Source organism: Haemorhous mexicanus, chromosome 2 (genome assembly GCF_027477595.1).
Source record: "Haemorhous mexicanus isolate bHaeMex1 chromosome 2, bHaeMex1.pri, whole genome shotgun sequence".
NCBI lineage: Eukaryota > Metazoa > Chordata > Aves > Passeriformes > Fringillidae > Haemorhous > Haemorhous mexicanus.
The window spans coordinates 117,226,523-117,253,715 of NC_082342.1; the positions used below are offsets into that span (position 1 = coordinate 117,226,523).

The 27,193-nt window shown below is 38.8% G+C and overlaps 1 protein-coding gene across 2 annotated transcripts in view; it reads right to left on the bottom strand.

Moving 5' to 3' along the window:
- Positions 1 to 281: 281 nt before the first annotated feature.
- Positions 282 to 27,193, bottom strand: part of PKNOX1 (PBX/knotted 1 homeobox 1) — a 39,447-nt gene continuing 12,535 nt past the window's right edge. Inside the window, exons 3-12 of one of the 2 annotated variants that reach the window (XM_059840061.1) lie at positions 24,548 to 24,649; positions 22,328 to 22,455; positions 20,994 to 21,165; positions 13,175 to 13,345; positions 11,654 to 11,753; positions 10,718 to 10,815; positions 8,562 to 8,690; positions 7,479 to 7,555; positions 5,774 to 5,946; positions 282 to 4,788 (exon numbers count right to left, since the gene is read on the bottom strand). In XM_059840061.1, coding sequence (XP_059696044.1) covers positions 4,577 to 4,788; positions 5,774 to 5,946; positions 7,479 to 7,555; positions 8,562 to 8,690; positions 10,718 to 10,815; positions 11,654 to 11,753; positions 13,175 to 13,345; positions 20,994 to 21,165; positions 22,328 to 22,455; positions 24,548 to 24,598 — 1,311 coding nt within the window. In that variant the 5' untranslated portion in view covers positions 24,599 to 24,649 and the 3' untranslated portion in view covers positions 282 to 4,576. Of the gene's footprint in view, positions 4,789 to 5,773; positions 5,947 to 7,478; positions 7,556 to 8,561; positions 8,691 to 10,717; positions 10,816 to 11,653; positions 11,754 to 13,174; positions 13,346 to 16,781; positions 16,828 to 20,993; positions 21,166 to 22,327; positions 22,456 to 24,547; positions 24,650 to 27,193 lie in introns of those variants that run through there. The other variant, XM_059840062.1, reaches the window with a different exon arrangement.

A 27,193-nucleotide genomic window follows, 5' to 3' on the forward strand; every position in this document is an offset into this window, starting at 1 on the left:
CAATCACCAAAAAACACATCAGTGCCAATTTCACTGCACTCTGCACTGGACCGTCGGGTTCCTGCAGGACTTGAAAATTAAACAACCCAGAAGGTCTTTGAAGGAGTTGAGCATGCCAAGGGCAGGGAAGGGGGGGAAGGAATCCATGCTGAGTTTGAGTTTGGCAAAATGAACCTGCTTTTGTCCCCAGCTCTGCTGCAGATCGAGGAGCAAAGTGCATCCAGCTGATGGTTGGGTGGATTGCACACCACAGTCACACGTGCATGTTCATGGATCTGCTGTTTTCAGGAGGTGGTGAGAGTTTGAATTTATTATTAGGAAACCAAAACATTTCACTTAATTGTTTAACATGCGAGGTTTTCAGGCGGGAACAAAGGTTAGTTACATTTCCAACAGGATTTCAAAACTACATTTTGCCTGTTCAACTCTAAGCCAAATGTAAGGCTGAAAAGTTGAAGAGACTAATCAAAGGAACAGAAGTCAGAGAGACAATAACAATACAGTACCTAAAAATGGGTAATTCACACATTTTGGACATTTGTGTCTTGCATAGACAAATACTTATTCATTTTTTTTCTCCCAAGACGAATCAGCTTCAGAAAATAAAATGGCAAATCAACTTTAATTACAATTAAATACATGTGTTCCAATTTTTCAAAACACCAGGGTGTTCTGGATTTTTGTTTGTTTAAGTGCAACTATCATCCCTTGGAAAGGCTTTGTTTTGTCCCTTGGGCTGCCAAGTTCCTGAAGTCAGGAAGGTGGACTTGTGATTCTTCCAGAAACAAATCCATGGATTATTTCACAGAACACTCTGAGGTGGGAGGACCCACAACGAGTCCAACTCCCCAGGGAATGGCCCACGTGGGGATCAGAGCTGTGCCCTGGCTGTCACTGGCACCATGCTCTGACCAACTGAGCCAAGCTCAGGCCAGGAGCTGGGGTTTGAGCCACTTGTGCTCCTACTCCATTCCAATGTCCATGAACCTAGAGCTACTTTGGAAGCACAGGAACTGGGAACTGCAATGCCTCACTCAGGTCTGGCTCCTGGCTGCATCTTGAACATAAAAAAAGAAATTTATTTGTTGCATCCCAGGTCACCATGAAATCCTGCCCTGCCAAGCTCTTCATCCACACCCAGGTTTCCACTGGAAAAGACCCAGGTGTGCAGCAAGGTAGAGCTGGAGGGCTCTCCAAAAGACTCCTGACAGAGAGCAGGAACCAGGAAAAGGCAAAGGAGCCTGACATGGATCCGTGTGGAGCCTCCCTGAGGTCAGCAGGACTCCATTGAGACACAAAATCCAGATGGAGAAAACCTTCTGCAGAGCCAGAGTTGATTCTGAGTATTTTCTGACGTGATTGTTTCTTTGTAACAGTCATTCAGAAACTTATCCTGATCGTTTTGGAATTGATTTGCTGAACTGCAATGCTTCCAAAGTTTAAAAAAAAAAAAAAAACCAGAAAATTGCCTTGCCTGTTCCAGGAATATTGAAAAAATTGGACTGAGAACCCTGGCTTGGGTTATATTGAAAAAAAAATTAAAAGTTTCAATAATTGTGTTTGCAGAAGAATCACATTGATTCAAAAAGCAAATTAGTTCTATTGCATATGAATATGACTTTAACTGGAGGCAGGGGGAATTATACACAGACTCGAAGTCAGACTTCGAGTAAAGACTTTTAACCTAATGTAAACATGTACCTTTCCTGAATGGTGATGCTTTGCTGAAACCAGCAACCTTTCCTACATAGCAAAAAAAAAAAAAAAAAGTTTAAAAAAAAAAACCTACTCGTTTTTTCTTCTTTTACATCATGAAAAGAACAAGCACTTCCCTGCAGTTCACACCCACTACAGAATTCTCACTGAACAGAAAGAAAATATTTGAGTTTCACATGTTAAGCAAAGCTTTTACACTGGTGAAGCCTTTTCAGTTTTAGGAATTCAAGTCCCTATATTATTTAATGTTTCTAATCTGACAGTGAAACTATTCCATATTCCCCTTCCCCAGTAAACTCTGCCAACTTCAGTCTCCAGGAATTGATAAAGTAGCTGAAGACAAGGTCATGTTTTGGAGGAATAGAACTTCTGCTGCATGTAAGATGGGGGGAGTAATAATTTAAAATAAAATAAAAAAGAAGTAACTAGAAAATGGCTTCTTTCTGAAAAATAGACTTTCAGAAGTTTGCAAACCCTGAGGCCTGGTTCTTTCCAATAAAAACCCCAAACAAACCAACAAATATAGCCTGCTATTGAATGGAAATGGTGGAGGTAATGAAGCACTCTTGCAGTTTAAAACAATTAAAAACAAAAATACAGAATCTGAGTTCCAGTAATCTGAGCTATCTTTTGTAGGGGCAGTAGGCTGAATGCTTCCAAAGGAGCAGGATCTGTACATGGTTTGTCTTTTAAAGGGTTTTGGGGTCAAACTGGATTTGACAGCAAGCCATGCTATGTCAAAGCCTTCCTAATTCATCTTCCATTATTCATTTACTGTGCTGTTTAAAAAACATGGCACATTAGTGGCAAAGCAGAGAAGTCAGAAGAAAACAAATTCGTGGGAATCACCAGTCCAGTGGAGCAGATCATGACAGCACTTGGACTAAGGAAGATCCTCAGCCAGGACTCAGTGAGAGCCAGAGCAGAAACACCTCTTGTGTTGAGTAAAAACCATAAAAAAAAAAACCTCCCAATCACTGAAAACTCCTGTAATTCTCCATGTGAGTATGACAATGCCACTGACATTTCCTCCTGAAGCTTTTCTTCCTACCAACTCAGCCTTGCCTTGGAAGACAATCTGCCATGACCAGCTTCCAGCCACTTCAGCATGTCCAGCAGCACAATCCTTCATCCTCCTGAAATCACAGGGACCTCAGCATGTGCCTGAGTGTTCTGAGAAGCAGAAATGAAGTATTCAATTAAATATCTGCATCTGCCAAAGGGCTTTGTTCAAATGCAGTGTCTGAAGATTCTAAAGGTGACCACCTTTCTCCCTGTCGTGTTAGAAACACACCCAGATTTGGTCAAAATCAGAAGGAAATTCTGGCTTTGATCTAAGCCAACTCTGTGACAAATGGACAGGGACAAAAGAGGGTGTTGATCATAGCATGAGGCTCTTGAGTCTCTTATTAGTACTCAACAATGGGAAATACAAAGTTCCAAAAGCAAGTGTTCATGGATAGACAATCACAGACTTCAAACTTTGGGAAAATGAAAGAAATGAACTGTTACCACAACAACAAAAAAAAAAAAAAAAAATCCCAAAACAAAACCAAACCAAAACCCAGCTGTTTTTATCACCAGCTCTTTGTTTTTTAAATGACACACAAGGATTTTCTACTCTAACAAAGCCTGCTGTATATTCTGGTAGTAAACTTCAGATCTGAAGAAATTTTATATAAATTCATGTTATATTTTTCTTTTTGTATTAGGGGAAAATATTTCAAATGCAATAAAATAGCAGAATTCATGACTGTATAGTAGGCAACTTTTCATTTTTTTAGATTCAGTTGTACAAACTATAAACTGTTAAATTTCTCTAATAATTGGAAAAATTGTGGGTATTTGAACTTACTTACCTGAATATTCATTTAGCAAATATTTTCAGATACAAGTCTAGATACAGAGTTATGCAATTTGAATATTAGTTTACACATAATATAAATCAATGTTTGACAATATCAAAATCCCATCAAACAGTGGGCCCTTCTTATGCTATTATCAAATATAGTATATCACTGTGGGATAGCTGAGAATCATAGAATGCTACTGTAGGCTTGTTTATTAAATTGGGTCAATTTCCAGACCTTCCAAATAGGAATACTAAACATTTATTTTTCCCCTCTGGAAATTATTTTTTTTTTCCTCCTGCTTAATACAGTTGTCATCCCAATTTCTAGTGAATTTATAAAAATATTTTTTTTTATCCAATAACCCCAGCAAGGTAAAAATAGGAGTTTTTATAGCAAATGATAAACAGGCTCACGGACTATGAGAGAAACTAAACTTATTTAAATTGCCATACATTCTCTACTGAATCACACATCAACAGTTCCTTTTTATGTGTGTTGCTGTCCACCTCAGACTAGCAGTTTTTAAGGTGCAGAAGCATCTTTCAAATATATGCATCTAACTCAATAATCAAGTTTCACACACTAGTGTCACATGCTTTAAATTTACATCACCTGCCCATCAAAAGCTGTGTTAAATAACAGCACTAATTGAAACTGCATAATTCATCAGAAACTGCAGCACTTCCAATTCAGAGAACAAAGGGGGTGCTTACGTGGTTCTTTATATTACTAGATATAATTTTCTGAAATAAGGAAAAGAAAATAAAAAAAAACAACCAAAAAACAACAAACCAAACAAATCAAAACACATTTGAAAGAAGTTGCTGCACCTGCAAAAACACTCTTTAAGCTTACTATGAAATACAAAAAAGTGCACCCTTCTATATCTACATATAAAACATATTAGAAATAAAACTTGTGTAAAATGTTTGCTGTGCAAACTATAAAAAGTCAGTCAGTCAGTCCATTCTTTTTCCTAAGTGTTTTTCTCCAGGCTCTCTGCCTTCCTACTGCAGGGAGTCGCTGTTATCCAGGACCAGCCCACTGATGTTTGCTGTCGAGAGGTCGCCGCCGTCGTCCTCGCCGCTGTCCACGGACTCGTCCTCGCTCTGCCCTGCCATCATCACCTGCTGCACAGCCAGGGTGGCACCATCTGAGGACAAGGACTGCAGACTGTCTACATTCATGTTCACTGGAGCTGTGATGGTCACGACAGCACCTGCAGGAGCACAACCACAGCACTTCAGCACCTTTCTGGCCTTCGGCTTACGTGTAACAGAGCTTTTTTCTAATCAACAGCTATCACAGAACAGTTAGCTCTAATCAACAGTTACCCACCACAGAAACTCATCAAGGAACTACATTAAAACAGAAGATATATAGGCTGTCAAATACTTAAATGTCAGGAAAAGCCAGAATTAGGTTGGTCAGGAATCTTAAACTTTGTGTTGTGAATCTTAAATCTGTCTTATGGTCACCCACTACAGCAATTCTCCAATCAAGTCATCACAATGCCATTTCTGCAAAGTATTCCAGCTTAATTCCTTGCAGAAGAAGGGGAGTGTTCAGATTTAAGGTAACTTCAATGGATAAAGCTGCTGTCAGATCCAGCAGAGGCTGAAGGAAAATTTGTTACAAACTGGAAAGAATAAAGCAGCAAGCAGCAGGACAGAAAGGATGATCCTGGCATTAAAGCAGTTATTTATCTTTCTTAAATTAAATCTTTTTGTTTGATCTGACGCTGAGGAAGTTACTTCAGTCAAAGTCTGTGGAGGTTCTGTGATATTTTTCTGCCTCTCATTGTTCAGCTGGAAGCATGTGAGGCAGATATGGAATTGCAGCTGCCCAGCCATGAAACTGAAGCTGCAGCCCATTGCTGCTCATCCAACAGGACACTCCTGATGTGCACACAGAGAGAACTCAGCTGTACATCTCAGTTTTACATCTTTTATTCTGTCATTTCATAACTTTTGAAACAAAAGCAAGTTTCTCAACATGAATTCCAATACAATACCCTTCTTTAAACCACAGAAAAGTGTTAAAGAGAGGAAAAAGCGACACAATTCTGTTATGCTTTCCCAGATTAAAACCACATCTATACTGAAATACCCAGAAGTTTCCCTCCCAGCAGAGTCATCAAACCCTCCCTTTCCCTGTCAGAGAGGAATTAACTTCATGATCCATGTTCAGGCAGCTCTCCTCACCATCTGACATCGTGAGCTCGTTCGATTGCTGCTGAGCAACTCCTGAGGCAATGGAGTCAGGCCAGAACCTCTGCACTGGTCGGTTCTGGGCTGTTTTCTTCTTTGTTTTTGGAGTTTCAGAACAACTGGAATCCAGCATTGGCTGAAGAATTCGCCTTCTAGCATTGATAAACCTAAATACAAGCGAGGGCAAGGTGAACTTAGGACCAGTTGGCTGTAAATTCTGTGTTTCTCTCTCACATTCACAAAGTATGCAGCAGGAAAAAAAAATTAGGAATATGAAATCTTCTATCAGCTGGGCTTCATATTCTTTTTAAAGTGTAGAACCACTCCTAGAACACCAGCATCCTTCAATTTTGGCAAACTAGCTAAGAAAGCACTTCTATAATTTTGCAGCTAACAGCATTTTTCCCCCACCTCAGAAGGAAAATTTCTCCAGACAGCACAACAGATGTACACTTCAGGATCTTATTAAAAACTAAGCACCAGAAAACCTGCTGACAGCCCAGCTCAGAAAGCTGATACTCCTCTCATTAGGGTTCACCTAAAGTCTAGCTCCTGCCTAACCTGCTTTGTTTGGTCTGGTTTCATGTACTCCTTTAAGCTTCTGCATTACTTATTTTACAGGCTCCCTGGCTTTCCAAGGGCTGGCTCCTGATCCAGGAGATGACAGCAAACACATTTGTCAGATCTGTCCTGGTTCCTTTTAGTTCTCTGATTTTCACTGGCTTACTTTAGCATGCTAATTTCTGCCCTTCCCCTTTCTGCTAGTGAACAAGAAAATACTAAAACTGAATCAACTTCAACATAGTGAGCTCTGGCAGGGAGTTGTGACTGAAGACATCATCCCTAAATACCAAACAATACATCCAGGTCCCAAGTTTAGCTGCAATGGGAGGAAATCAGGTGCAGCTGGCAGGTTTCTAAGTTGTAATAGAATGCTCTGCAAAGACAGGAGTCAGATCCCAGCACAGAGCTCCGTGGCCACGTAACACAGGGACAGCCACCCTGTTCCACTTTTGGAAACAGTGTTCTGTCACTATCTTGGCTATTTCCCCCCTGGACCCCTCCACAGCCTCACAGCCAGTGTCATCTTTGAAATCTGAGGCAGATCCCAGTGGGACTTTGCTGCAGCAATTTTAGGAACTGATGCCACAAGGCAAACAGGACATGTGTCAGCACCTTCCCTCCTCTCTTCTGCAGGGCAGGTGTCTTATCTTACACCTCCAGGAAAGATAAGACATGACAAAACCTGCTGAACCATGAACTGGTGTAGCTGAGGAACTGCCTCTCCATTCAGACATCACTGCTCAGGAGAGCATCCTTTGATACAAGAACAGAATCTGCTAACAGTAACTTCTTAAACACCTGCAGCCACCAGACCACTAAATGCCTCTAGACTTCACTTGCAGAAGAGAGATGAGAGTACTTCCATCTCTCTCAGAACTGGAACAGAACACAAATCCTAGTGCTGCAATGTTTTCTGGAGTCCTTATATAATTTAAATGGCATGAATATTATTATAACTTATAAAAATAACATGCTTGTGTGCCAGTAAATAGCTCTTGCATTTCTATACAAGTTTTGTAACATATGTAGAATATTTAAGTTCAACTCCAGATGTCCAAGTTATCCTCCTCACTATTTCTGAGCTGTAAGCATGTGGAGGCAAGGACAGATATTAAGTTAAGGGCTTTGCTCTTACCAATTGTTAACCTGGAGTAGTGTCAGATTTGTTTGTGCTGCAATCTGCTTCTTCTCATCCTCTGTTGGATATGGATGCTACAGAGGCCAGAAAAGCAAACAAAAAAGGCATAAGCTTGTTTTCCATCTCCTCATCAAAAATAAGAACTCCTTTATTACATCTGATTAAAAAGGGTGGATTAAGGCCACCTGACTCATTAAAACACAAACCTTAGGAACCTCACAAACTTTTATAGATGAAAATAATTCAACAAAGAGTGCTTTACTACACAAAAACTGATTTTATCCTTGAGAGTGTCTGTGGCACCATGAAGCTGCTGCTGTGTAATTCAGAAGAAAAAGCTTCTCATGGCTGACAGTCTTTATTAAAGAGCGTGATCCCTGGGCAGCACAGCATGTGAGCAGCTCTGATTAGTTCTGCTGGCCAGGGCAGTGTCATATGAGAGAACTGAGGAGCACTCAGTTAAATAAAGGAGCACTGGAGTTAAATAAAGCTGCTCTAAGCAGATGAGGACAGGGCACGTAACACAAGAAGTGCACAGGCAACTTCCCTGGATCAGTTCTCTGCTGCAAACCAGTTGTAAAAGGCAAAATATCAATCAACTCAACATTGAGAGCCATTTATCCTTTCCAAGTATTCATGCAAAAGGAAGACAATTGAAAGCACAAGCAGATAGTGACATGCTTGGTACACATCAGAAGGACTGGAAAGGAGATAAAGATAGAAAATTTGAGATTTTCCTCAGTCAAAAATACCCCTAAAACACTGCAAAATACAGGTGGAATTACTTTTCCATGTGCCATGAACTAGAGTGTAGAGAGCATTAAGCAACACAGTGAAATGCAGAAAGGCTCCTTGTAACAACACTTATTGAGACCATGCAGTACAAATGTAACATATTTATTAAAATATTACTAAAAGTCAACCAGCATAAGACTGTAGAACTACTCCAAATGACTCCAGGGAAAGCTGAACTGAGATTCCATAACTGACAACAGAATAAATTCACCTTGTTTATGAAGAAAAGCTGTATGAGACCACATGGAAGAGCTACATAAAAAACTGACCATGCTCAGTCCTTACCCCTATGTGCTGAAAAAGCCAAGATCTCATCACATTTGTAGCGTGCTTGGGAAGAACTCCTCTCTTATTTTTTGATGAGCCATCATCTTGATGCAAGATGCCTAGATCTTGGTTTAATTGCAACTGGAGCTGCATATTTAATTTTAGGAGAAATAAAGCAGTTAACATAGTAATGGCAGTTCTGCATCAATAAATGAACAACTCATTTATAGAAGGAATGAAAAGAAATTAGGCTTGAACATCTTGAATATACTCACTGTGTGCAAACATAAACAACTATGGAAGCTGTAAAATATAACTGATTTAAGACTTAAATGAAGGATAAATTAAAATTAATTATTATGCTGCAGTTGCAAAAAAAGATGCTAAAGGTCCTGCTAAATAACTGTATTAAATTCTCAAAGAGCATTAAGATCCATACAGCAGAACCTATAATTCACTTTACAACATTCTTACTTCCTAAATATTCATATTTCTTTCTCTTTGGTTTTCACTTCCAATGGATTCATCAAATCATTTGCACATTGGTAATCTGAACATTGGGAATACACTCTTAAATGCTTATGCAGAAATAGAAAGAAACAGCACAGTTTATGTGCCATCATATAAGATTCTATTTCAGACAATTGTAACCAAAATAATTCTAAATCAGGTTTTCCAGACAAATTGGAGCAATTTCTTAAGCCAATCAATATGTAGGAAATTAGTTTTAAACAAGGTTTAGGTTATCAAATTACTACAAATATATATCTGGAGCACATTTTAATTTCCAAAGTAATGTCTAACATTCTAAATAAGCTGCTTGCATATGGAGGCTTTATAATGAACTTTCAATAGCTTTTCTACAGTGCTTTTTTCTACCTCCACAGCATTCTGAAACACTGAAAAAGAAGACACTGAAGAAGGATTTTCAATTAGTGACCTTCGCATAGGTGGGTTTGGAGACTCCTCCTAACATTAAGAGTAGTCACAGATGTATAGAGAAGGTCAAGTCCTTTTTTATTTATAGGCTAGAGGCATTATTTTCCTCTCAATATTTTTTTTTTCATTAAAGGTAAAAAACCCCCAATTTTTCCCAATCCCTTCAGTTCAGGAGTGTGATTTTATGCTTTTCTTTCTGAGAGGTGTGTGAGGACAGAGCTGTCTGTGTTCTAGGGGGGACATGGCTGAGTACAGATATTCTCCTGCCAATTCAAAGAACACTCTGTGCACACTTTTTTGGTTGGAAGGCCAGAAAAGGGGGGAAAAGAAGCCAGTGAGTCAGTGATTACCAACAGATTTTATGCTGTGGAGATGGAGCTCCTCATTCACATTTCTAATTAAATCCAGATTCCAGGAAGATTTGGTTTACCACTTCCAGAGAAAGCCAGCAAGGTTTTCTGTACCAGAAGATGGTCTAGTTTTCATGTTTCTTTTTCTTTAGTTGTTTCTTTGAACTCTTCAGATCCAACTCTTAAGAGCCTCCCACAAAAGAGTGCTGGCCCTTATATTTTAGGGCATAAGGAGACAAAATTGAGGATATCGCAGAGTCTCAACTAAATATTTTGAAGGTTTTCTAGAAAAATGCTTCTCATAATAAATAAACTCTGAAATACATGGTTTCACAGTTCTATTGGTTGCCATTGCAATAAAAAGTCAAATTTCTCACAATAGCAGTGTGGCACTTTAATGCAATGCATTAAATCTATCCAGCCATAAACAAAGTTCAATGATTCGAAAAGTTATAATCATTGAAAAAGTATTCATTTAATTCAGAGGGGTTCTTGGTTTGCATTGGTGTGGTTTTTTGGGTTTTTTGTTTGTTTTGTTTTGTTTTTTGTTGTTGCTGTTGATTTGGTTTAGAGATTTTTTTTTAATTTTAGTTTTTTTTTTTTGTTTGTTTTGTTTTTTTAATTTTATGTACCTATAACTCTTCTGGCATCAGTAAAAGAACACAATTAAAAGGTAGGAACTCTGATGAGCTGTTGTGGCAAGGAGGACCTTATGATATATCCTACAGCCTGGACCTCCCACAGCAGTGGCTGCACCAATTCACAAATTACTCTGTATGTACACAGAGCTCCTTCTGCCAGTGTGTCAAATTTAAACCAAAACTCCTAAACCCCTGAGACCTGTTTCCAGCCAGAACACCATTCTGTGGAGCTTATGGAACAAACCTGAGAGTTCTGGATCCGAATAGTCCCAGGTGACAGTGCCTGTGTCACCACCTGTCCTTGTGGAGTGACCACAGTGACTGGCTGATACACTGTCCCCCCTGGAAGCAAAACAGAAACACAGATTATATGGGGAAGAAAAACTCCTTCAAGTATTATTTTCTTTAAACATATCACCACTGCACACCATACAAGACTTTTAATAATATATTAATTACTCGTTTCTAGTCAGCAGGCAAGATGTGCTCTTTGCACACTAAAATTTTCATCCATTCACAAAAAACTGTACAAAATTTGATTCTATTTCCCTGTATTTTAGGCATTCTAAATCTATTTTCAAAGGAAAATGCCATGATTATCAGGCTATAAAACAGTTCTCCATGTTGTTTGAGCTAAGTCTTCAACCAACAAGGGTCCCAACACCAAAATCACACCCCAGTGTGGCCAGTTCTTAGGGCAGCTGAATTTGATTTAAAACCTTGCTGAGAGGCAAGACTAAACACTTCATCTCAAATGTAATTTCCATATAACAAGGACATGATGGATTTTACAGACTTGTAGGTGTGGTTCCAAACTCCAAGGAGCATGAGGCAACCAACAAGTGCAATGGTTTAGGTAATGCATGTTTTTGTCAAATAGAATTCTTCTTTTAGAAGGGAAAAAAGAAAGTCAAACACCAGAGTCGATGAAAATTTAACAAATGTAGTGTTGCACATCAAGATCTCTTAATATTATATGTGTAACTGCCACTCCCACAGACATACTTGGAAAACATATCAATTAATCAAACATTCATACACCAGTAAAGCACTTGACTGTACTACAACAACTTTTCAGGCATTAAAACACACTTTTTTAAGTATTTGTGTAGTTTTTGCAACAACCATAAAGGAAACCAAGATGAAGAGCAAGGTGCCAGTTGTTTTTAGTGTGCCATACCTGCTACTGTTGCCATAGTTACATTTCCCTGCTGCAATGCTGATGCTGGCACCACGATCCCTTGGGGACTGAGCGTGCCTGCAATGGCACTTGGAATTTGCTAGAAAAATAAAACAATTAGTTGCTTACATTTTTTAATTTTTTTTTTTTTTTATGTAAGGAGATCAAGCATGCTTGTGTATTTTTGTAGTTTGTTTTAGGCATTTTTGGCTCTAAAATATGTTTGGAGTTTAATCTCAGGATTACCTTCAAAGAGAAAAAAACTTCATTAGGGGTTCATCATTACCTACATTAACTTCCTCATTATCACCAACCACTACCTTTGAAAACCCTCATGAAAGCAACTGCTAGAAAAGATGCAAAACAATTTTGAGAAATTTTAGTTCTAGTTGTGTAAAGAATAAGAAACAGTTTCCAAAGGCAAGAGGGAAAAAGGACAAATGAAATGACCCTTGATACTCTCATTACAAGCATCAAAGGTTTAGAATTTTAGTTATTACCTCAATTCCTTCAATTTGAACATAATGTATTAAATATTCAATATGTTTTATTCTGCTCAAGATATCCCTTACTCAACCTTGGACATGCAAACTCTTACACATTTCCTTAGTATGTATGAATAATCTCTTTTGATAGCAAATGCAAAATGGGCCCCACATGTCTCTACAGAAAAGTGTAAGAGATATCCAGAAAGAAACTATTAAAAGCTGGTTTTGCCTAATTTTAGAATCTCCTTTCCACACTTCCAGACATCAAAACCTATAAAAGGAGTCCAGAAAGTGAACACTAAAAATCATTGGTTTTTTTTTTACTACAGAGCATCAGATACATGAGTAATTCACAGAAGGGTACTGGGGTGGCAGTACCCTTCTTACTCTGCAGCATCTGACAGCAAAAACATCAACCATAACCTATTAATTGTGATCCATTTAATACAAAAATGCAATATTGCAACTTTAATCCATCAGATATTGGCTATTTATTCCAGAATACAGGTTGTGTATAAAATGCATCAGTCATCTCAGTGGTGTAATGAAGGAGGCAGACTAAGGAGGCCTTAACAAGCAAAATTTTTCTTCTCTGTTTATTCTGTTTCCTAACCTCCTTCCAACCAAATAGCAAATCCAGGCTATTCTGAATATCTCCCCTTGCTGAACTTAGAGAAAATCACAAAAGGAAGACAAGAAAAAAATTGACTCTGTGCTCTGGCACACTTCAACAAATTTGTCCATTGGGCAGTAGCACAAAAAAAGCCACTCCCCCCCACCCCCCCCAAAAAAACCCCAACAAAAAACCTCAAACCAAAACAAACAAAATATCCAGCAAAAAAACCCCAAACAAAACAAAAAACAAACAAACAAAAAACTCTTTCTACTCTTAATTTTCTATTCTTAATACCTGATTTGAGAGAATACAGGAAACTGCAGAAACTCTGTTTTCAAACTGATAGCAAAAGAAGTATAGCTGTAACTTCCTAAGGAAATCTAAGCAAAAATCCACTGAACAGCTTTGGAAACACACCTGAGATTGCACAGGTGAATAAGGACTTCCAGGCTCTCCACTTAATAGAGTTTCACTGTTCATTTTTGTCTTCAGGCAGGCAATGTAACGACTACAGAAATCCTTGCAGAGTTCATTGACCTTTTCTAGCTCCAGCAGATGGATACGCAGAACTTGGATTGCTTTTACCATCTGAGGGAGAGAATTGGAAAAAAAATCAGAAACAAAACAACTGTTCCTTAAAAAAAAAAAATTAATGTGAGATTTAAGCAAACACTGCTTTCCAGAAACAAAGATCACCCAATTAAAGCAGAGGTTCTAATTGCTAAATCCTGGAATGGGAAAGGAACACAAGGAAACTGCCACACAGGGGAAACAGAACAGGACAATAAAGTGATCTTTGTCACGTGTGACACTTCAGGAAGACAGAGCAGCTCAGGTGTCACAGGGCACAGGATGAGCCTGGATGTCCATGTGGTCTTTAACCTCCTTGTACACCTCTGGGGCACAGACCACACAAGAGTGGACGTGATGGAAAGCAATCCCATCCACAGAAATGGTTTGGAAGGCAGGGCTGGGACAGGCTTGGCCAGCAGCAGTTCTCTGGAGCTCTATAAATCAGAAACACCAGGTTCAGCTGCACCCTGACACAAGGAAACCAGAAGGGCTGGAAATACATTGAGAAAGAAGACACTCCTGTGATTAAGCATAAATTTGTTCCACAGATTGCTAGGGAGGATGAAAGCTTTTATTTTTCAATAAAATTAGAATAAAGAGATCCCAAATTTAGTCACACTGTTCAACAAAGCTTAAAGTAATCAAACAGTTCTTCAGTGCTACAGCTTTTAAGTTTCCTCTGTGATTGTATGTCAAAGATGAACAACTCCCAGGTAAAATCTTGTAAGAACTTTCAGGTGAGGAGACTGATTCTGAAATACAAAACATTAAATACAAAGCACTAAACCAAATTAAAAAAATAATCCATGTTTAAGCTAAAATCCAAGGACAGGAGATATGTCTGTGAGGAGAATACTTGTCATGCTCACTGTGAGAAAAGCACTGTAAGCCTGGATAACCAATGGTATTACATACTGCATAAAAATAGCTTAGGTGATTGTAAGGGTCATGGCAGAAGATCAGAAGCTAAAACCAAACCCAGATGGTCTAACAGCAGCAGGAAATCCAGGACATTCAAATATGTACACAACACACCAGCAAAGTAATCATTTTTTATACAACATGCCACCTCCAACATTTCTGCGCTGTGCTGGATTTCTGAGACAAATATCCTTCAGCTCATGAAACTGAACAGTTGCAATTTTAAAGCATAGTGCAGAGCTTGACTTTACAATTATTTGGGAAAATCTGTCCTACATGAGGGGTTATTTACCTGGGCAGAGCACTGATCCAGGGAACAGAAATTAGACCCCCCAGACTAATCTATTATTTCCAACTCAAGAAGCCAACTGGGAGCTGAAGATGCCTTTACTCAAGTCACTCAAAAGAGATCAAGGCAGGAAAACTTTTGAGTGTGCTCCCATCTCCATCATGACATTTTAGCTTTCATTGAGACAGATCTTTTCCCTGTTTTTTCAGCATAAGGTTCTAGGACACTCACTCAGTGTAGACAACTGTGTGTTAAAATAAACAAGATTAAAAAAAAAATTAAGAAATTAAATGATTTTAAAAAAATTTCTTCTCAGGGATAAAAAGAAAAAAAAATACATCTTTCAAAAAACAGCTGCAGAAACACCTGAGCTGTAGATTTGAGGGAGTTGATCCAAATTAATATCTGGTAACTCTTGTGACCTATGACACTGACAGCCTTTGAAACACTGAGTGCAGTGACCCTGAGACACGAACCAGTGATTTTCTAACCCAGCCCAGGTTGCTTTTTAAACTGTGCTAAAGCACCTTTAAACACAACAAAGTTAAAGCATGCAGATGTAACTAAATTTTAACACAAAACAAAGGTCATCTGTTTCAAGAAATTCTCTGTTTCAGAGACAAAAAACTTAAAATAGAAAATTCTTCATGTGTGACTGATCAACAAATTGCACATCATATTATTGAGTGTTTGAAACATTCAGCTAAAACTGAGGTAACAAAATATGCTTTTGGACACATCGTATTTGACCATAATAGAGAGCAGTTTAGTTTTGCTCAGTCAAGAGAGTTGGGTTTTTTAAACATTAGCCAAATTTGTACTGTTTATTTATCAGCATGTGCTTGGAGGTAAAATGAAAGTCCTTTCTTCAGCTTAGACTTAGTTTAAAATTGATGGCTGATACTTGAGGTGAAAATTGAATTAAAGTCAAAATCACCCACAAACCTAGACTCAGTAACACTAGCCAGGTTTCTGCAGGGCCCCTCTCCACCACACTGCTCTGCAGGAAGCTGTACTGCTGTGGTTAGGAGGAAAACAAAACTTTGTAAATATGCCATGCCTGTCACCAGGACTAATTAATTCATTTACAGCTACATTAATTGTGGCCGTATGGCTTCTGCTCTCTTGCAGCACAGGTGGACCAAACTTAATGTCAGCAAAAGTTCACTTTTCCCTTAAAACTAAAAAAATCAAGAACTCCTGATAAAATAACTCAAGCTGGACAAAGGAAATACAAAAAGGTGTTTTCAGACAGGTCACAGCAGTAGTAATATTTCGTTCAGTGCTACTGCATAGAATATGCCACAGAAAAATGACATTTTATAACTGATTCAGTCTTTTCAGCTGTAGCAATTAAACTGGAGTATCACTTCAGAGAAATGCATGAAGATGAAGTAACCATGATATTCACATAATCCTAGAATGGTTTGGGTTGGAAGGGACCCTAAAAATCACCATGTTCCAACCCCTGCCACGAGCAGGGACACTTTCCATTATTGCTGAAATTGCTGTAAATAAAGATAATGGTAAGCTATTAGAGAAAGAAAAGTTATTGAAAAACTTCCAGTTCTTGCTATCAGGAGCCTATTCATATATAAACATGTCTCCAAATTTAAGAAATTTATGCTATCTTTAGCCTAAATATGCTCTAGGTTGTGCCTGTGTCCTGCCTTCAGTGCCTCAAGCCCGTGGTGCCAAGGCACAGACAGCACAAACTGCCTCAGTCCCCAGCTCACCTGTGCTGATGTAAAACACAGAGCCACAGTTTTCTGTGGATTTCAGAGCACATCAACTGCACATGTGGGCAACACACATGAAAGAATCTCCATATACTGACACATCATCTCACTCAAATGACTCTTCATTTGCAAAAAAAAACAATCAAAATATATACATTCACAGTTTACCTACCTCCCTGACCCAAATCCTCCTGCAGCAATTCAGATTTTCAGTGGAAGAACACAAACTCTGAGAGAAAAGTTATTTTGTTTTCATTTGTTTTGATTTGATAACCTCACTTCTCTATTTTGAGTCCTCAGCTACGAGACATAGCTAGAAAATGTGGAACTAGAGGTTTATGGGATAGTTCTGCACATTAAAACAGCAAGAACCCTTTTCAGAAAGGCTTGGTCAGTCAATATTCAAATGACATCAGCTGGCTTCACCTCTACAACTCAGGTTCCAGACACAGCTAAGAATTCAAGAGAATTGAGAAGAGGGTACTGAACCAAAAATCCTTACCCCAAACGAAACAAAAAACTCGGGGGTCTTCAAAAAAGGCAGTGTCCTGTTCAAATACAAAAGGGAGAGTAGATTTAACACCCCTTGTATTGTATTGTGTCTAGACTTGACAAAGCCATAAGTAACCTGCTCTGGCTTCACAGCTGACCCTACTTTGTGCAGGAGGTTGGACTAGAAAGCTCCTGAGCTTGTAGTCCAGCCCAAACCATCCTGTGGTCCTGTGAATGTGGAGAAATGAAAAAATCCACCCATGTGTGGGAAGAGTTTACTCTGAACAGAGAGGCAGGAACCACCCTGAGGCAACGTGGTATTTCTGTAGAGTCTGGGTTAGCAGTGAGCAACAAAAAAGTGCTAAGCAATGAATGTCTTCAAACATAAAATAATCTGTGAAAGGTCTAAAAAAACTCTCTGGAAGCACCCATGCTGAACAAGTTCTTAGGCAGGGAGGAGTCTGTGGATGTCCTATGCACAAAATGAGACTGATGGAGAACAAAGAGAAGTTGGTGCCTTGGTTCATTCCAGGATCTGTTTTCTCTGTAAAAATGAGGCAGGGATAGTAAAGGGTAAGGGGAAAAGTGTGTGAAGCTCCAACAGGTGATTCTCCAAGTTATGTGGATAAGCTGAGCATGCTTCCAGAAAGCAGCAACAAAGACCACCAGAATCTGACAACTGATAGCAAACACATATCTGACACTGATGCTTGGTAAGAGGACTAAGGGAATGCAAATAACATTCCAAGAAGATAGGGAGGATGCTGAAGCTCAAGGAAAGCACATTTCCAGTCTAGTAAGAACACAAGCACAACCTTCAGCTTCCACTTCCTTCCCACAAGATTTGAAAACAGGCGATCTGCAGGATGAGCCACAGGGTCATCCCAGAGCACATGGCCCAAGATTGTACCCAGACCTGGGAAAGACCCTGCAGAAGTAAAAAAGGCCTGGTAACAATTCTCCTGGATTGACTATGATCCTTTGCCCTGCTTATTCAAGATCACCAGCTGATGTTGTTGGAGAGCTGAACTGGGAAGAACAGAATCCCCAGAACAAAATCCCTCCATCTGGACAGTAACAAGGGTTTGAAACCTGGTTTACAGGCAATTTATCCTCAAAATCAAGTTTCAGGTGGATGCTACCCACATTTCCCAATGCTGAAATCCTTTTTAATACTAAACCAGGAAGCCACCAATTAATTCAAAATGGGAATTATAATACCAAAGTAACAAGATAATCTAGACCATAGCTTAGTAAGAGCTACTCAAATTGGAACAAGCATCCACTGCTCTTAATGAACTTCCTTTCTGGTCAAACTGATCTAATGCCTGTGCCACCCAGATTAACATTCTGTGGTCCTCTGGATGAACTCCAAACTCCTCTTGTGGAGTATTCAAGGCAGTTCAAGTGAGTGCACAATGTGGAACATTGCCAGGACTGTAAGTGACCCTACAATCACTATCTGTGACCCTTCCTAATTTCTGTTATCTACTTAATTAGCCCACAGGCAGCACAGAGCATGGAATTATATTCTGCTGCTTTGGAGCTGTCAGTTGAAGCTCTGTCACAGAAACTGCAGTCTGGCTGAGTTCTACATGCCACAGTAAAAGGAAAAAAAAATGAAACAGCTGCCCAATTTCCTTACTGTAACAGGCCTGTGACTCTCAGATAGGATTTGAATTTGGCTCCTTAGTGTTGTGATGCTCAGTTGATCTCAGTTCAGCTCTGACCCCGAGCTGATCCTACTGAGCAAACTTTACACCTTATTTGTTTGACTCTGCTCCAGAGTCTGGCCCAGTCTAATTATCAGTCTTAACAGCCTCTCCTTTCAGATGAATGGCTGATTTAACATTGGAGTTAAAAAGGGAAGGACAGCATGAGCAGAAGATGGAACAAAGGTGTACAATAGTGTTTCTTGCTACTAAACAGAGACTTTTTAATCTCTATAAAAAATATAAATGTGACAGGAGGCAGAAAAAACTGCCTGTCAACAGCCTTCCCTGTGGCAAGCACCAATATTTCAAGGTGAAAAGAGACTGAAAGCCATGCTAGCCAGTTCTCAACTTAAGAGAAGCTTGTGCTCACTGCCCCACACCAAATGAAGAGCCTGTCAGAATGTCAGCTGTTCAGAGCTCCTAGCCTCCAGGACAGGCAGAGGACAAGCTGCACTCAGGTTTCATTTGGGTATCCAGTAACAGAAAGTCACAGCTCACAATACAACCACAGGACAGGGGTTCAATGCCAAGGATTTTTGATTTTGCAATGTGGTTCCAGTTTAAGCCACTACTGACCTCAGCAGCCATGGAATCCAGGACATAAATAATTCCTCACCCACCTCAAGCAAAACCAGCCAGGTTTGTGCAGCCCATCAGCAAAGGAGAACACCACATTAATCCAAGAGACTTTGTCACCAGAACCACAAACTGAAACCATAAACAGGTCAATGACAGGAAGGACTTTTTGAACACACCAGACCCAGCTACAACCAAAGCAAGCTGGATCTGAGAGAGTGTTTATGTATGACCAAAAGCACAGGGAACAGGCCAAGGCAAGCAGGATCTTTGGGAAACCAATCTTTGGAGGCTCACAGAAGCCACAGAATTGGAATTGGCTGAGGCTGAAAGGGACCAACAGCTGAGTTTGGAAGGACTTCTGGAGATGGTTTAATCCAACCCTCCTGCTCAAAGCAAGGTCAGGTAGGGCAGGTTCCTCAGGTCATGTCCAGCTGAGTTTGACTGTCTCCAAGGATGGAGACTCCACAACTCTCTGGGATTCCTTCTGCTCACAGATGGGGCAGAAGGAATCTCTGAGGCAGGATTTCAGGATCTATGGGGCAGACAAGATCTATGGGGCACAGGGGATCTATAGGGCAAGATCTATGGGGCAGAAGGAATCAATGAGGCAGGATTTCAGGATCTGTGGGGCACAGGGGATCTACAGGGCAGGATTCAATCACCCTTGCAGTAAAATGGTTAAATGGAACCTCCTGTGTTTCATACCCATTCCTGGGTAAGTTCATGCCCATTTCCTCTTGCCCTGATGAGTCAGTCTGTCTTTTTTCCCCATTAGGACTTTGCATTTCCCTTAGCTGAATTCCATGAGGTTCCCATTTTTCTGCTTCTCCAAAAGCAATGAAGTATCCCTGAATGGTGGCAGAGCCATGTGTGCATCAGCCCCTCCTCCCAGTTGTGCAACACCTGCAGGCCTGCAGAGGGCTCAGCCTGCCCCATCACCCCAGGCAGCAATGGAAATGTTCAACAGTTCTGGTTCCACAATCAGTCCCTAGAGTACAGCACTTAGGGAAGCCCTCAACTGGATTTCATGCTGCTGACCAGAACCTCTTGAGCCCAGGGATTCACCCATTTTTCAGTCCACCTCACTGCTCATATATCTCATCCCTGTCTTGTCAGTTTGTCTATGAGAACATAGCAAGGGACCTCAAAAGCCAAGATAAACCAGAAGCACTGCTCTTTCCTCATCCACTGAGACACAGCTACTACATTCCAGCTATTAGACCTCAGATGTGCCTCTGAAATTAGAGAAATATGGATTAGAGAAATATGGGAAAACTGATTTTGTGTTGGATTCAGAGAGTTACAAATAAAGAAAATAACCTGAGGCTTAACAAGTCAGCAGACCTGCTTCATGCAGAACAGAACTAACTCCAATTTTGAGTAAAATATTGAAGGCAGGTATATTCAAAATGGGGAAATCACAGCTTCATCACAGGAATGACTTTCAGAAAGCCTAAAGGAGTTAATGACATGAAAGAAAAAATTATATATGGTAAAGACTTTCTAAGATCATCTCATAACAGCTCTTCCCTCACATTAACTAGGTGAAGCATGATTTAAATAAAATTGGGAAAAAATTACATCAATTACATGTTTTTGATAAATATGTTAAACACACAACACTCTAAAATTAATTTGCAGAGTCAGTCTGGCTATGGAAAGGATTTGTTTCTGTTTGTCTCCAACACAGTCATGTCAGCTGAGAACAGGAAACAACTGTGAAGAGCCCATTGTAAATTTACAGATAAAAGGGAAAAGGGGGTCAGAAGAAATTTTTAAGAATATTTTTAATCATGAACATGAAGAAAAATCTCTCACAGGCAGAAAAATGTGAGGAGAAACTAGAAGGACCATTTGAGATTAGAAATGAGGAAGAAGCTGCAAATGTGATGGTTGTTTCAGAAATGAAAGAAACAGCTGATACTTACCAAATTATCAGTTTCTGGATCTTCACAGAAAAAGGGTTTTCCTTCTTTTTCCTGCTTCCTCACGAAGTTTTCAATATCTACATCAAAACTGGCAGAAGTTGTGCCTTCTGAGCCTTGTGTAGATTGTTCACATTTTTCAAATAATAGTGCTAACAAGGGAAATAGTGGGTGCCTAGAAAAAAAACAGTTTAAATACATGAATTAGTATTTTCACTTATGTGAAAATTAAGACATCTAGCTCAGAAAAGCTCACAGTCACTCATGTGAATGTGACAAGTTCTGGAAGAGGCTGCAAATAACAGCATTGGCTGAGCAAAATAAGATAAAAATTTATTTTCATTTTGATTTACCCCACTCCAGAGGCAAATACAGTAGTAAAATATGTATATATTTAATTAAAGAGAACAATCACAACCAAAAAAGCTCTGACTGTTTAATTCACTGTAATTGAGTGGCACTGAGACAAATTAATACAATGCACTAGAAATGAGATTTAGGATTTACAAAGAGGATGAATGCAGATTTAAATGAAGCCTGATAAAATAATTTATTCTTCAATGTGGGCCATACTTACACATCATGATTTAACTTTAAAAAAATTGAGAAGAATATTCAGGCTGTGCTCAGAGGCCTCCTGTGAAATCATGCTCTAAGAAGAAGATTTTGTTAGCACAAGTCTGTAAATGAATGGATACATCTTTCTGCCACAGGTTGAGGTTTTTTTGGTGTTTTGTTTGGCTTTTTCCTGTTTCAGTGGTTGTTTGGTTTGTTTTTTTTTTTAACCTGAAAACCAGTAATAATTCTGTCTTTATAAAGTAGTTCAGGTGAAAGAACACTCAACCCCATGAAAACTGAGCAAACTGCTTAGCACAGCAGTTTTCACTGAAAAATCTCAAATTAGTGTGCTCATACATCAATATTTAATCCATTTTGAGCTAATTACTGGGGAATAGATTGTTATCCCTAAAGAAAAAGGAATAAAGAATGACCTAATTACAATGAAAGTAAAAACTCTTATTAAAGATAAAAACAACAATATGACAAAGAAAGACCACAGTTTAAAGGCTAAAACAGCTTTCTAAATTTGGCAACCACACTTAGAATACCCTTTAAACCTGCTGAAATTGAAAAATCCCACAAGCTCAGGAGGTTTTTCCTTAGCTGATGATTGTCAATGAAGCCTATTTGGTCTCACTCTTTCCCTAAAACAATGGAGACAGCCAAGAAATCACCTGATTTTAAGATACTTATTATTTATTTATTTATTAAAAACCCCCAAATCCTCTACCCCTATCCTTTACCCTTGAAAAGACAGAACAGGAGTCCATCACTACCTGTAAATGGCCTGCTTGTCTGCATCCATTGGAGTCTGAGATTCTACAGGGGCAGGACTCACCCCTTCAGCATCAGTTTCAGAGCAGTTGGGATCCTGTTCAGTTTTTAACTCTGTTACCACTTGCATCTGTAGGAAAAAAAAAGTAAATTTGTAGCCCTGACGTAAAAAAAGGGTGCTGTGTTCTAAGGAAAGAGCAGTGCAAAGGGCTCCTGGATTGCCAGAAGGTTGGTGTGACTTGGCAGTGACACAAGAAGTTGTAGCAGCAACAAAACCCCTCTTTTAATCCCTGACACTTTTTGATGGATAAAGGTCATTTCCAAGTTTTAGCATTTGGCTTTAAAATGGAAATGATAGATATTAGTAAATTGCTGAAACATTTTGTCTCTGAAGTGGCTGTTTTTGGAATAGCCTAGAGTACATTGCTCCAAAAAGTTCATGGGAATGTCTGCATAAAAATCCTTTAGGATGAAATCAATGTAAAGAAAAGTTTATGCACTTAAGATTTCTTTTTTATTTTTTACTGTGCCTTGTACAAGGGTACTGAAGAAAAGGACCTTCTAGGTTTTTTGTCCATTAAAATGCACATTTGCTGAAAAATATCTGAAATATTCTGTGTCCCTCCAGTCCTTCAATTATAGGAGCATAACCTCCCATGACCTTTAGCACTCCATTTCACATATTGCAAGAACCAAATATTTTAGGGCTATCAAACTACAGGAGAACAGCAGTTACTCCTCCTACACATCCATTTAACCCACATTTATACTGTGGAAAAGCACCACAGAGCCACAGCTTCACCTGAGCACCTCCTAAATTGCATTAGGAGGCTGGGCACACCTTTGGGGTGCTTTGAAGGTGTTCCAAGTGTTTTTTGCATCACCTCCAGCTAAGTATCTTTTGGACTAAAAGGTCTTCCAGGAATCTGAACTGTGAAAGTCACAGCTTCCACCCCTCAGCCCAAACTCTTTGGTTTTCTCCCATTTGAGCATCTGCACAAAGACATGAAACCACTGCAATCTTTTCTCTTCATTCTCTTTTTCCTCAGGTAGAGGACAGACACTGTTCTAGGGGCCTCCAGGCAGCCAGAACTGACAGCTGCAGAAACTGTGAGAGAACCTGACTTGAACAGAATTTATTTCCACATAACAGGAGCAGAAAAATTTAGAGTATTCTTAAGAGTGTGGGAGAACCAAAAGGTTTGTGCTTTATTACCTACTGGGGCCAAGCCATTTCCTAGAAAAATCAGAAACTGAGAAAATTCAGCATCTCCCACCCAACAGAGCAACCTGCCTTGCAGAGAGCTCCCTCAGCAAGCAGAGATGATTTTCAAACCAGAATGCTTAAAAAAAAATAAAAAAGTAACTAATGGACTAATTTCTTGGCTAATGACAGGAAGGAGGAGCAAATTAGAAGGGGATGACTCAGACAAGTCATAAATTATAAATTTAGATTATAGATTATAAATGTTGGCCATAAATCTGCAGAGTTTGAAGGGAGGGAGTATGCTCAGTTAGGGTTCTATTGCCCTAGGAGGAGGAAACAGCTCACTTAAAACTGCAAGGTTTTTTTCTGTGAGCCATTTCCAAACTAGAAAAACAGCAGGCACCTGAATTACTTGTCTACATTGGACACTGAGAACTTGAAATACACAACAAATAGGAAGAAAAAGCTCTCTCCCAAACTGTTCTTCAGAAAAAAACCCATATTTTACTTTCACTACCACAGGATGGTATGTATTTGCTGGGGGAATAAAGTCAAATATGTAAAGTAGGTGAGAGGAGAGAGAGAAATTAGAATTGCAATAAGAGAAACAAACAATAAAAACTAAAAATCAAAAATCTGACAGCATTCAGATGAACATTTTATAGGAGATGTGGAAAGTTGCTGGTTTTTTTCTGACTGTTCCCCATTGTTGCCATCTGCTGACAGAAGTACTTGTAGTTATAGCTTAGGGCTGACACAGAGTAACAGAAAAATGGGTCTTCAGAGGAGAGGCCAGCCCACGAATTGCCTCCAGTTAACAGCATTTTAATTCAGCAATTTCAAATGTAAAACTACACAGCCTGTTGTACAAAAAAGAAACATGACCAGATACACAGGACTATGTTTCATTATTCCAGCTTAAACAATGCCAAAGCAGGCACTAAGGACAAAGTCACTATTTTTTTTCCCCTTTTCCTAAGTGTATTTTTTCCTAGAGAAATGAAAACACACCTACCTGTTGTCCATCTTGATAGTTGTCTATACTTAATGTCTGTGTTGCCATCATGGTTATTGAGACATTAATTGTGTCAAATCATCATAAGTGTGCACAAATAGTCTTTAAAGAAAAACAAATAGTCAGTTAAAAAAGTGGCCACTTAGAATCCAGTTCTAAAGGGTGAAGAAAAAGTAAAGGTAGAAATTCAGATTTATGCACATCTCTCAGAGAGTTTATTGGCAACAACAGCCACATGCAAATTCAAACAACAAATAAATTCAGTTTGGAAATATAACAGGTTTTATAAGCAAAAAGTTCACTGTCTCTTTATATTTTAAAGTAAAACTTTTAGTAAGAGGCTGAGATTTTTTTTATACTCACAAGCTCAAGTGAACCTTAGCATTAATTTCTGCACAACTTAACTGACATTCTAAGGTCATACCACATTAGAATTCTAATCCTAATAGAACTAATACTACCTAGATTTCTAATGAAATCTAGGAATGGGCAGGTTTGTGTTTCTGTGTTTTGAAAAGGCTCCCAACCCACTGAGCTTCACTGTAACTGAAATAATAATAATAATAGTTTAAAATGATGAACCAAATGCAAAATGTTAAGAAACACCCTGTACACTTTTGGGTGTGAATCCCAGATTCTAAAGTAGGGATGAAATTACTTTCAGAGACCCAGCCTCAAATCACTTCTGAGATCAGGAATTTGTCCTCCGAGTCATTTAAAGTTCAACAAAGAATGGAACAATATCAAACAATTTTTAAACAATTGGGCCCACGTGACTATAGAGTTTCAAAAGGGACCTAGGAATTCAGAAGTCTCAATTTCTGAGACATTTGATACTTTGGGAAATATTAATTTCAATAGGATTTAGACACAAGCAAATGCATCATGTTATTCTCTCTAGGCATTAGCTGGAGTTTGGTGCCCAGATGAGTTAAACATTTTTAAGTTAAGACATACTGTAATTAAAAAAAAATAAATTAGCAAAGCACCACCACCAGATGAAGTGTAGCCAACAAATTATTACTTCACATTTCATTTTCTTGTCAGATCTGAAGCCCTTACAACTGAAATCACGTAACTCATTAAGCTATTACCAGTAACTATTAACACAGAAGTCAATTTTCCTTGACACATAGGAGTTCTAATGTTTAGCTACTATTAAAAAAATCCATATTAAAACAGAAGTCAGAGCTCATGTCTTGAAAAACATTATATCCAGGTAATAATTCCAGGCTTTCTGCTCTTTTTCACTTATGTCAGTATAGAAGAACTAAGTTTTAAAATTTTCACCACTAAGATCGGAAACAGAATTTTTTTTCAATGTGTTCAATCACTACAAATTTTTCAACTATTTTAAGTCCTTCCCTTATTGCATACTACTACTGCATATGACCATTTTTAAGAGCAATTTTTACATTTCTGGATATTTTCCCCTGCAGATTATAACAGTCTCAAGTGAGTGTTTCATTTTGCAAACACAGGACAAATTTCAATGTTCCCTTCTTTGAGAACAGTTTCAGGCACAGAGACAAACCAAACTCCTCAGGAGAAACCTCAAGCCTTACTTTGCATCAAATTCACTCAGTGTAATTCCAAATTATGAGTGCAATTTTTAAAATCTTTTTTTAAACAGCTTCAAAGACCAGAGAAGTTCACCAAGATGATGTAAGCTTGGTTTCCTCTAAAAACTAGGTTATATCTGCTTTTACAGAACACATTAGTATTCTTTCTTTGAAACTCCAAAAATATTACTGATTTCTCCACCAAAACTAAAAATACAAAGGGAACAACCTAAGTGCACTCACTGATAGAAGTACTTCAGATTTTAAATTTTTGTTACAATTACAAATCATTTAGTGTTAAAAGTTAAATCAGCATTTGGCACAATAAGTGAGACACCTCTCAAAATCCTTTAAGGGAACACATTCTGAAGCATCAGCCCTGTAAGCATTTGTCTGATGTTTAAATATTTATTTTCTTTTATAAATGGCAGCTGACAGCCAATGCAAGTGCCTGTCTGTATTGAGAGAGTGAACAGGCACATAGAAAATGCTGCTTTTCTTCCTTCTCAAAAGGCATACATTTAATTTATGACTGTGACATCCAAAGCATGGACCAGACTACCCCTCAAAATAAAAGCAGAACACTTGAAACGATCAACAAAGAAAGAGCAAACACTATTTAATGATTATTTTAAAGCTAAGTCCCACAGAAAACACTGCTAAAGAAATTGCTTAACTGTGGAAGAAAGATGAAATTCTCTAGGCAAAAATGAGAAAATAAAAGTAAAACTTCTGTTGAAGTTATAGAAGAGGAAGAAAGTTTTAAGAGTTCACAGGGACGTAAGATCATATTTGTGGCACGAAGAAAAACCTGGAGAGGGAGGCCACAAAGATAATACATGTAAAGACAGTAGGACATGGCAAGAATTTTTGGAGAACAAGATAAGCTGGACTAACCCCTCCTTCCAGATTTCCATAATGAAGAGACGTTCCACATCTGGAAGGCCCTCAGGCCACATAAAAGAAGAAAGGAGGTGCACAGCTTTGAGCTAGATCCATAGATTACTGCATCTAGAAGGACTTTTGCCATATTTTCTCCCAGGGGAGTGACTGGAAAGAATTCTACATGGGCATTTCCTTTATT